The sequence below is a fragment of the Eimeria mitis genome, genomic scaffold (assembly GCF_000499745.2).
Source record: "Eimeria mitis Houghton genomic scaffold, Emh_scaff176, whole genome shotgun sequence".
Lineage (NCBI taxonomy): Eukaryota > Apicomplexa > Conoidasida > Eucoccidiorida > Eimeriidae > Eimeria > Eimeria mitis.
The window spans coordinates 7,299-18,121 of NW_013570077.1; the positions used below are offsets into that span (position 1 = coordinate 7,299).

Consider the following 10,823-nt stretch of genomic DNA (forward strand, 5'->3'; position numbering starts at 1 on the left):
GACTGAAAAGTGTATCGGCCACCGACTGCGCTGCGGCAGTTGGTTTAGCACCGGCAGCAGCGCTGCGGCCGCAGCTGCATCACTAGCCACTGCAGCAGCACCAGCAGTTCGCCGGCGTGGGCTCGTCCCTCACTGCAACGAGTTGCTGGGATAAGCAGCTTTTGCTGCTGCTGCTGCCACCGCAGTGTCTGCAGAGACAGCTGAATCAGGTGCTTTGCCATGGCAAGGAGGGGGAGGGGCCCGCGTGGCGCCGCTGCAGACAATGGTCAGCAGCAGATGCAGCCGCTGCTGCAGAAGGCAACAGGAAGGACTGGAGGGGAGCGGTGCTGCACCGAGCCTCACACACCGCCAGCGGAGGCTGAAGCTCTCAGTGACTTGAACGGCGCTAGCAGCAGGAGCAGCAACAGCCGAATTTGCTGCAATGGGAAGGGTACGAGTGGCGGCGACGACAGGGGCTGCTGCAACGATCAGTCTCACGATTGCTGTGTAGACAGCACACATTGCAAGAGCAGCCACCGGCGCTGCGAGCAGCAGCAGGATCTGGCACAGCAGCAGCGAAGGCAGCAGCCACTGGAGCAGGAACTCATGGCTGCGGGGTCCCACACGTGTGTTGGTGGGTGCGGGAGTACCTGTTCGGATGCTTCTCAGCCCCAGCAGGAGCAGCGGCGGATGCCCTTGTCCCGCTCTGACGTCTCTTCTGGATCAGGCGGTGAACCGTGCGCTCCTTCTGTGCAGCAGCAGCAACAGGGGGNGGAGACAGCTGGCTGTGGATACAGCAGCTGCGCGGGCCCGACGGAAGCTACTGGTTGCCTCAGCAGTGTGTTTGGTGTTTATGGCAATTGAAGTCGTCGCGGGCATCGCTTCGAACTCCCTCGCCCTCATGACAGACGCCTCGCATCTCCTCTCGGACCTCTGCGCCTTTCTTATCAGGTGGAGTGGGGAGGGAGACGAGGATGGGGAATGCGTCAATGTAGCATCGCCATCCGTCTGTGACTGTGTGTGCCCATGGGGCATGTTCCATGTGTCTCTCATCTTTCAATCCCTGCGTCGGCCTTGTCGGTCCTCCTTTGCTCCTTCCGCCTTCTCCTTCACTGACTTGAGACCAGTTGCTTCCCCTTGCGATCTCTTCAACTGTCTGCTTTTCTCGGTCTCTGACTCGTCAGAAGGCCCATTTGCCTGGTTTCTGTGCCATCCTATGTCTCCAATTCTTCGTGGCTGTGTGTTTTAACTGACTCTTACCAACTCCTGTGTCTCCAGTTGTCCTCCCATCTGTTTCTGCGGCATGTCTTTTGGTCATTCGTGTGACTGTCACTGCTCTGGTACTGCCTGAGCTGTCTATGTTGCGCACGTATCTCTGTCTGCTTGTTGATGCTTGCCTGCTCCTTCTTCAGGGTGTGGTTGTTGTTGCTGTGCGTTTGGTGGCCAGTGTACCTCTTCCTTATAACGCTTTTCCCGCGTGTCTTCAGGCGTCTCTTGCCGCTTGAGGGACACCCTCTCCTGTTCCCTTTTCTCACTTTCTGTCTTCATTGTTGCCGCTTTCCCTCTGGCCTTCCTGTGTGTGTGTGTGTGTGTGTGTGTGTGTGTGTGNGTGTGTGTGTGAACGCGAGGAGGTGCACCTCGTCGGTAGTTTAAGTGTTCTCTCCTCTTTTGTGTGGTGGGGGGCGCCGCTGGGCTGTCTTTCCAGCTTGTTTGCCTTGTGGGTGTCGCAGTTGAAAGGGACCATGTCGATGTCCTTTGGTTATCATCGAGCTGAGATTTTGGGCGCGCTGCTGTCCGTGCTGCTCATTTGGGGTGTCACTGCAGCTCTTGTGGTGGCAGCGCTGCACCGCATCGCCTCTCCGCAGAAAGTGCAAGGAGGCCTCATGCTGTTGACAGCCTCTATCGGTACGGCTGCCAATTTGTTCATGGCGCACATACTCCACATACACTCTCACGGAATCGGGAGGATACACACAACCCGTCATGGATCGCCTGCCGATGGAGACATCCATGCCAGCGGCGGCAACAGTAGCAGCAGCGGCTGTTGCGGCAGCGGCAGCAGACGGGCAAGGGCTTTGCTCCCTCTCCGCACTCGCGGCTGCTGCAGTGGCAACAGTAGTAGTAGCAGCAGCAGCAGCAGCAGCAGCAGCGGTAGCTCTGGGAATGGCCATGAGCACCACCACGGGCACCACAAGGACGAGGGGAATGCACTGATGTTGCAGCGACGGGCAAGCGACCTCGAGCAGCAACGGCAGCAAGTCGCAGCAGCTGCAGCAGAAGGAGACGTGTATGTGCGAATGGAAGAGGACGACCCAGAAGCAGAAATCGAGAGCATGAACCTCAGGGCTGCTTATATACACGCTGTTGGAGACCTCCTGCAGAACATTGGGGTGATGATTGCGTCGGCAATCATCTGGTGCGCCCAATCCCAGAACCCTATGCTGTACTCCCTAGCAGCAGTCACCAAGGGACCCCTTAGCATAGCCTTCAAATACACACGCGGTTTTATTCCCCGTTATAGTACCGAGCTGGAGTTGTCTCCGTAGCGGGCCAAACAAGCGTTGACCGGGCGATGGTTTGGGGTTTAGGTCTTGTCGTCGCAGGTACAACCCCGAGTATTCGATCGCAGACCCCGCCTGCACTCTGGTGTTCTCCATGTTTGTTCTTTTAACGACGATTTCCATCATCAGAGAGGTCAGCGACCATNGTTGCTGGTACTGCTGCCAGCGCTGCAGTTGATGCGGCTGCGGGAGCAGCCTTGTTCTCGATGAGGCTTGGAGGCAGTGGGATGCTTGCCGTTCCGATTGCCCGTGTAGAGGGTCGACTGGCTGCTAAAGATTTGTAGTGCGGGGCTTTAGCCCATTGTTGGGTCTCCAGCCAACCTGTGTAGTTGCTGTGCGACGGGGATGTAGCGTTGCGGGTCTACATAATGGTGTGCTCCTGCCGCTGATACTGTTGCATCGCAGGCGGTGAACGTGCTGATGGAGGGGACTCCACTTGGCCTAGACGTGGCGGTGCTGCAGTCGGATCTAGTGTCCCTCCGAGGAGTGCTGGAGGTTCACGATCTCCATGTATGGTCTATATCAATAGGCCGGCCGGCGCTTGCTTGTCACCTCGTCGTCTGTAAGTTGCGCATGCCGGCTGCTGGTGCTGCCATTCCCACTGAGGGTGGCGGCAAGCTTCATCGATTGCTGCAGTTTCCTGGAATATGGAACTTCTGCGGTGGACGCAGCCCCCACAAGTCTGCAGAGTTTGAACAGATACTTACGTCTCGCGCAGCTCAGGTAGCAGCAGAGCTCTTGTCCTGCACCAGCAGCAGCAGCAGGTGAAGTAGCAGCAGAGAGTTCGTCGTGTGTATGATGTGTGTAGGTGATGAGGAGGCTGCGCGACGTGTTTTGCGAGCAGCTACTCTTCTCTGCCAGCGCAAGCACGGCATTCTACACACGACTATCCAAGTAACGTGCCAACACCATATTGCTGCTGCCGTTGCTGCTGCTGTTGCTGCTGCTGCTGCAAATTTCCAGGTTCGCGAGCAGCTGGTGGGCGTTGTGCTGGCAGCAGCGGGCACCGTGGGGTGCAGGGAGCTCTGCCTGTGCAGCATAAACGCTCCAGAGTTTGCTACGTAGCTGCCTGTGTCTATGTTTTGTACACCCCTTTTTGAGGTGTACACCACATGGAGAAAGACACTGAATCGCAGCGGACTGGCTGCTCCGGACTCGGGTCACGTTGCCGCAGACGACTCCCCTCTGGCTTATGTTTTGCAGTGTGCTGCTCCTGTTGCGGACACTTGCTATCGCATTGTGGCGATGCTGATTGGCGCTGCTTTTTTGCGCACATATGCTTCGTTTCCTGCGAACTCTGCATTTTGCATTGTCTTTGGACACCCCACTAGACAGCAACGTGTTGCTACGACTGCCGTACGATTGTTGCTGCGGTGTGCTGATGTTTGCTGCAGACGGATTTCTCGTCGGACGCCTCCTGCTGCGACACAGAGGCTCACCAGAAGTGCATGGAGCCTTTGACCAGAGCAGAACTTTGAATATGTCCCCGAAATTCATCCTGCAGAAGAGGCTTCGGGTGATGGATGCTGCGGTTGAGACTGCGGGATGGCGGCGATCTCTCTTTCGCCACAGCGGCAGCAATGGCAGGAAAGGCCAGAAATTAGCGGATTGGGGTATTTCCGCTAATGAAGTTGACGCTGCTACACAAAAACAGCTGCAGTTGGGGGGGCATCATGCTGCCGGTCCAGTTTTGTGTCTGCCAAGAAGCAATCTGTTGATGCAGCGGCGACGGTGTGCTCATCGAAGTTAATGCCAGTAAACTACAACTATTTCCACGACATTCTCTTTGCTGCAACTACGCGTCCAACACTACATCTAGATGGCTCCAGCTCTTCAGCAAACCACCGGTGACAGCGCACCTGTTGCAGCGGCCAGGAGCAGAGACTCGGCCGAGCAGGCTTGGCTGGGGTCTCGAGACACAAGAGGCATCCTCTTTTCTTGGAACCTTCTATTTCAGCAGCAACATTGTGGCAGGGAGAGGGCGAGCGTAAAGCTCTCTCGTTGTATTGCAGCGTTTGACTTAAGTGTTCTTTTAAAGGGGCCCTTCTCCTTACGCCAGCTCAGTTACACTTTTAGGGCCTTATTGGGCCTGTAGTGTTCTCTTGACCAGCAAGGAACTAGAATGGAGAGTGACCACTTTCGAGCGGGCACCTTTACTTCACGTCGATTGCGCTTATCGAGAGTAAAGACCCGTGCGTGTTGGATGATGTAAGCGTGCTCATTAGCCAAGACGGAGAGCCTCTCTAGCAGCTTTCAGCAACCCCAACCTCGTGGAAGGGAGTGCTGTGACACGTGCTGAACTGCTTTACTTGGCAGCAGGACATCCAAGCACTCTCTTTGCCTTGACATCTGCAACTAAAGCAGACGCTGTGCGAGCACGATATCTCGGCATGAGCCACTAAACTAGAGGTAGGACACTATAATACGAAGGCGGGTGAGACCCCGTGAGGTGCTTCTCAGGGTTTGTCTTTTTCGAATTCAACAAAAGCGTCATCGAGAGCCTTTTTGCTAGAGAGCTGTTGCGCGTTGGCAGCGGGAGTGGGCACACAGAGCGTCCGCGCTCCAGAGCTCTCGTCTGCTGCTCTGAGACGGCATGTATAGGAAACGTTGCAGGAACCTTGCAGCATTCGGCTTTGCATTGTTACCGAATTGCGTGAAGCCAGCAGACGGGCTGGTGGTGCTGCAGGCGCACACAGGTGGCTGCCTCTGTACGGTCGGGGAGTGCTCGTTCTCCCTGCAAGAAGGGCGTTGCACTGTGCGCACGCATGTAGAGTTGTATCTGAATCGGCAGCTTTGAATGCCTAAAACGCAGCGGTTCGCATTGGTTAGTACGGTGACCCGCCTGCTCCTGCTGGGAGCCTGTTGCAGGCCGGGCTTCTGGTCCGTGCTGCGCGCTGCACTACTGGCTACACCCAGGCCTTCCCTACAAAAGCGGCCACATGCAAACTAAGGGAGGAAGAGGTGGAGCGCCACGCGAAGTGTCCTGCCTCTGTTCGCTCAAGCTAGGCGGAGGGTGACTTNTAGTGGCATCATAGGCCTTACATTATGTGTTGGGAGAAATCTTTATGTTTTAATCAAACGGATGTGCTGAATTGTTCACACGCACAAGCATTCAATGAGCAACCTAAAAGCTCGTGTTTCTCGTCGCCGATCTAGGCGTGACCGCACTGGCTGCGGTCCCAAGCAATCTACCTGTTTACGAAAACTTACGGGCTAAAATACAAATGCTCTTTGAACTGCAGTTCAGAAGTGTTATTTCGAGTAGTTCCACCTCAACTGTTCTCTTTCCACGGCGGCGTGACTAGAAGACGGGACACGCATGACACCTCCCGCGCCCAGCACCAAATTGAACGTGTACGCACAGTTGAAATAATTAAAATGGCTGCTAAAAGCGGGAATGACGATGACCATAATTATGAGCTCGAAAATGAAGTGCTCAGCAGGCGCATACAGACCCTGGACAAACTCATTGGTAAGCTCTCCTCTGTTAGCCTTTACAGGCTAGGGTTTGAAGTTTCGGGTTTATTGCTGAGGGCATCCGGTTCCAACAGCCAATGCTTCAGATGCCGAAATAAGCATTGTTCGGTCAGGTTTAGTTCGGAAGGTGGAGTAAAAAAGGTGCTCACTTTTCCGTTTTCCGTGCTTCTCAGCAACTTATGGTACTGGAACGATGTGACTGGGATGGATTCTCCCGGTGTACTGTCTATGATTTAATGTTCGGAGCTCATGTTTCGCTGCTAATGACATCCGTCGTAGTCTAGGTGGTTAGGATACGCGGCTCTCACCCGCGCGACCCGGGTTCAAGTCCCGGCGNGTCGTAGTCTAGGTGGTTAGGATACGCGGCTCTCACCCGCGCGACCCGGGTTCAAGTCCCGGCGACGGAACTTTCTTAAATGCTGCAAGCGTCTCTGGCCTTCCTAACGCTTGAACCTCGTGCCAAAACCCATAGACATCGTCTTCGGAATCCAGTACTGCCCGGTTACTTTTGCATATTCTGTAGCCTGACCCTGGCTGCTGTTTCGTATAGCCCAAACAGCGTTGGTCGATGGCTCTGCGTATACCTTGCCTATGAGATTTCTCTATGTATGCTGCTCAGTACACGCGTCTCTAGCTGCATCCCTTGCTCTTCCATCCCTCCTTCTCCTTAGTGGCGCTGCTTGCTTGCCGACTGAGCTTCTCCAGGGCTTGATCTGTAAATGAATATCCGGTTCTCTCCGCACACCCCAGGCCCTGATATGCAAATGAATCTGCATTTCTCTTCAAACACGCCAGGAAGGCGCTGATTGCCTCACTCAGGCTATAGATTGCCCCGTCAATTTGTGTTAACAGTAACAGATATCCCCTGTGCGGCTCACTGCATGCTACTAATTGGAATGCATTGTAAGGAGCTCCTGAGAGAGACAGGAAGGTACTGAGGCTTTAGTGTAAAGCCAGGAAAAGCACGATGATCTGGTGGACGTTCGCAATAGAATACGAGTGGGTAACAACGAACTGTCGTTATCGAACTAATACAGAGCAATAAACAGGAAAGTTGCGTCAGATTCTAATGTGGTGATCAGAGCTCCAGGCGTTTGCATTCCATCCGCGCAGCAAATGGTAGTACTTGGAAGCGCAAGCAGATATGGAGGTAAAGGAAAAAGAGGATTGGTGCTTTCAGGTTTAAGTGTTCTAAGGTTTAGGGGTTCGAGATTTAGTGCTAATAGTCCAATAACCGTCCGTCCCTATGCGCAGGTATACAGGAAATATGTGCCGCAGCCAATCCCGGGATCTACGTACAATTCCAGTTGAGCGCAGGCTGACTGCCTTCCTGCTTTAGACTGTTGGCCTGCAGATATGGAGGAGGAGAGACGAGAAAAGAGTGAGCGGACATCTGCGGAACTGAGGTTACAAATTGAAGCCCTTAGTGAAAGCTTTAACGAGCAAGACAGACTTCTCTTCTCCAGCATAAGCGCCCTCAGTCTCAGGAACACAGAAGCAAAGACGCACTATCAGCAGCTCATCCAAAGTCTCCAGAAACAACTGCAGGCAGCAGAAAGAGACGTCGGTAGGTGTCTCCCACGCCCATGCCCTGAAAGGCTTCCGGCGAGCAAGATACACTGCCCGCTTGCTAGGACCAGCTGCAGCTTCTGCATGCTGCAGTGAGCTAGCGATTGATACAGGTTAGCACTTAGCAACCCTAAGTTTTCGGATTCGCGCTGGGGCGTTCGTGGCGTACTTGCAGCTGTGGCTGAGAAAGACGTGGCGACAACACGCTTTTTAAAAGAAAAGGAGCTACAGAACGCCAAAGAGGCCCTCCGCCATCTGGAAGGAGAGCTCGAAAAAATGACGTTTCAATTTGCCGAGCTTCTTAACGTGCCCCCAGCCCTAAACCATGAGCCTTCAGTTATATAGCCTAAAACCTAAAGCGGTGCAACTTAGCCCTTGAGAAAAGGATGGGGCAGATCTTAGATGCGTCGGACATAGCGTTGTTTGCTCGTGTCTGCTGCTTGCCAAGTTTTCACTTGCAGCCAGGAAGTGTGCGTGAGTTTTTCCTTGGCTATCTGCATGCAGGACACTGCAGAGAAGCTGGCAGAAAGAATTTCTATGTCCCAGGGAAGTTGGGCAGCTGAGCAGAAGCGGATGCCTCTGGAGCTGCGTATGAAACAAGAGAGCCCTGTGGCACTTGGAACTGCCTTCCAGGCGCATGGGGTAGGCGGTGAGGGTCACTGGGGTTGTATCAGTTCGGTGGTTTGTGTCGTTGATGCTGCTGAGGGGTCCTTTTGCTGTGTTCTATGCTTTGCTCTGTTATGCATTTCTGTTTCGGTGCTTTTCCTCCTCATCCTGCGTACTTTTCCCTGCGTCAGTATCCCGCTGATTCGTTTTTCTCTGCCTCCTGTACCGACCCCAACATAGTTCGTCTGTAGGTGGGAGATAAACGGTCTCAAACTACTGGAATATTGAGGTGTCTATCCTACAGAGGGCGGTGCAGTGTTTGTTGAGTTGTGAGCAGAACGCCGAGTAGAAGGAGACTGGAGGGAGCCTTAGATAGAATTAACCTACCCAATCGAGACGTTCAAAGGCATTTTGTGTTGATACACTGCAGCAAGGCACCTACACCTCAGCTGCTGCCCCGCCTGCTGCCTTTTTCTTTAGTTGCAAGTCCACCTCAAGAAGTTATTCGCAACTGCAGAGGCCATGAGGATCCGTGTAATCTAGTCTTCATCAACCCTTCTGGGCGGGCACGAGGTTCCACGCAGGGACGGAGCCACGAACCATAAGGGCTAAACTGTAATCTTTGCTGCAGCCGAAACTAAACGAATAGCGGCAAAAGGTATTCTTCCTATCGTGCCCGGTTAACCACGCCTCTTCACTCCGTTAACATGTTAAATGCTCTGCCCACTGAAACTATACTATTTTCCCACTAAGCGAAGCGACAGTGGGCTTCACGGCGCGTTGACTGTAGCTGTGCAGCAGCAACTCGCCGGCGACCCTTCTACTCTTCTTTTGTTTCTGGCTGAAATATTCACCAGGTCGCCATGAACCGAAGTGTTTTTAAATATACAATAGATTTCTAACCGGGACCACGACGCGGCGCCGCCCGTTTAGTGTCTGGGGTGCGTAGCACAGAGCCTGGCGAGCACGGACCGGGGCCGATTTTGCTTACGGCAGACGAACACCTGAGGCTGTACACTTCACTAACAGCTCGTAACGTCCGCTTCCATTGATCTGTTCCTCGTGCCTGCTAAAACTGCAGCAGAGCCAAGACAGCAAACCGAAGCAACTGCAGCAGCACCAGCAGCAGCAACTGTAGCAGCGGCGGGCGGCCGCAGTGGTCCGGTGCCGGCCTCCGCGCAGTAGCGGCTGCAGCACTGGTTACTCGTCTTTCTTTCGTATTTGTTTGGCCGGAATTGACTGCATATTCTTCTATCGTTTGAAACCTTTACATAAGTGGTGTCATAATCGCATTGTCTAAGATGTCAGCAGCGGCAGCAGCTGCAGCAGCAGCGGCAAACAACGGGTCGGTGGAAGGGTCTCCATCAGCTGGAGCCTCTGCGACTGGGCGCGAAGGCTATCCGTCTTCCTCGGGAGCAGGAGATGGGCCCCAGCTGCAGCAGCCGTCTTATCCTTTCATGTTGCAGCAGCACCTGGCGGCGCAGGGTATATCTCACGGCTACCCGGGCATGCTGGACGGGGGGGCCCCCGTAGACCCAACACAGGCTCAGGTCGCGGCCTTCGCCAACCAGGCAGCTATGTATGGGCCTTATGGATCTCCTTATGCCCTCAACATTCCTGCTCCTCCTACGGGAGGCCCCTACTATCCTGTGAGTCGGCAAAACACATATCCGCGGGGTGCAGACGTGTTGCATGTGCCTAGAATTAGATACCTCTAACGAGCAGCGCCAGGTCGAGGTAAGTGCCCCAAATTTCTTAGTTATTTTTAGGAATTTCTCATAGCCGCTGAGGAGAGGGGGAACTTTTNTTTTCCAGGCTCCCCCGGCAGCTGATGTACGCTGTCTACGGTAAGGTACGCCGGCAGGCGCAGCAGGTAATGCTGTCACTTCGTTCCGCTCTAAGTGCAGGGCAGATGGACTTGCATATTGGGGAAAACATGTATGGCGTTTCCTTCTCTGGGGTGTTCAGGGTATGGGGGCACATCTCCCCTTCGCTAGCACCGAGACCTTCAGCCTGCCAGGCCCCGCCTACTATGACCCATATGGAATGCTCAACCCTGCTGCATGCGTTACTCCTGTACCCCCCCCTGAAAGCCGCGAAGCTGAACAGCCCAAAAACCTCCGCCGAAAGGCCAACAAAAAGTGGTTTGGGTGTTGCTAACTCCTAAATCCTAATTTTAACTCAAAGCCACTCAATATCGTCCTCCCTAAGCACTAAAGTATTAAGAGCACCGTTGTAAACCGTAAACCCTCAAACCTTTGGTAATGGGAGACAAAGGGTTTAGAGTTGGCTCGACAGCCGTCGCCCCCAAGGGCTTCAAAAGCTGATGTCTTGACCCACCTCAGTTGGGAGGCCCTCTCACCTCCCCCTCGTGCCGGCCTTCCAGCCACTAGCTACCTAGCTAGCTGCTAGCTGCCGCAACCGGCGGGATTTGAGAGGCATGCAGCGCGTGACGGGCCTCGAAGAAAGCAGCGATGATGGCGTGCAGCTGCAGACAACATTTTTATTGTTTAATTTGGAATTTATCGACTTCAACTCCGTCAAGGTTTTATGCTCTGCCAGGGTGTAGCGTTCTGACAGGCTTTGAAGTCTAGTAAGATGTCGGCGTTTGCCTACGGGTTACTGCTCAGC

The 10,823-nt window shown here is 54.1% G+C and overlaps 3 protein-coding genes across 3 annotated transcripts; all 3 read left to right on the top strand.

Annotated features, from left to right (window-relative positions):
- Positions 1 to 219: 219 nt before the first annotated feature.
- Positions 220 to 4,018, top strand: EMH_0002010 (cation efflux family protein, putative; the record flags this gene model as incomplete). The annotated part of the gene is given in 8 exon segments (XM_013495803.1): positions 220 to 617; positions 736 to 749; positions 753 to 964; positions 1,710 to 2,395; positions 2,583 to 2,673; positions 2,946 to 3,102; positions 3,349 to 3,434; positions 3,935 to 4,018. Coding segments are annotated over 8 exon segments (1,728 nt in total).
- A 3,115-nt stretch (positions 4,019 to 7,133) lies between these two features.
- Positions 7,134 to 8,564, top strand: EMH_0002020 (uncharacterized protein; the record flags this gene model as incomplete). The annotated part of the gene is made up of 5 exons (XM_013495804.1): positions 7,134 to 7,167; positions 7,372 to 7,584; positions 7,762 to 7,892; positions 8,091 to 8,235; positions 8,530 to 8,564. 5 exons carry the CDS (start codon positions 7,134 to 7,136, stop codon positions 8,562 to 8,564), a joined length of 558 nt encoding a protein of 185 aa, XP_013351258.1.
- Positions 8,565 to 9,493: 929 nt separating this feature from the next.
- On the top strand, positions 9,494 to 10,352 carry EMH_0002040 (uncharacterized protein; the record flags this gene model as incomplete). Its single annotated transcript, XM_013495805.1, has 2 exons — positions 9,494 to 9,841; positions 10,161 to 10,352. 2 exons carry the CDS (start codon positions 9,494 to 9,496, stop codon positions 10,350 to 10,352), a joined length of 540 nt encoding a protein of 179 aa, XP_013351259.1.
- Between the last annotated feature and the right edge of the window lie 471 nt (positions 10,353 to 10,823).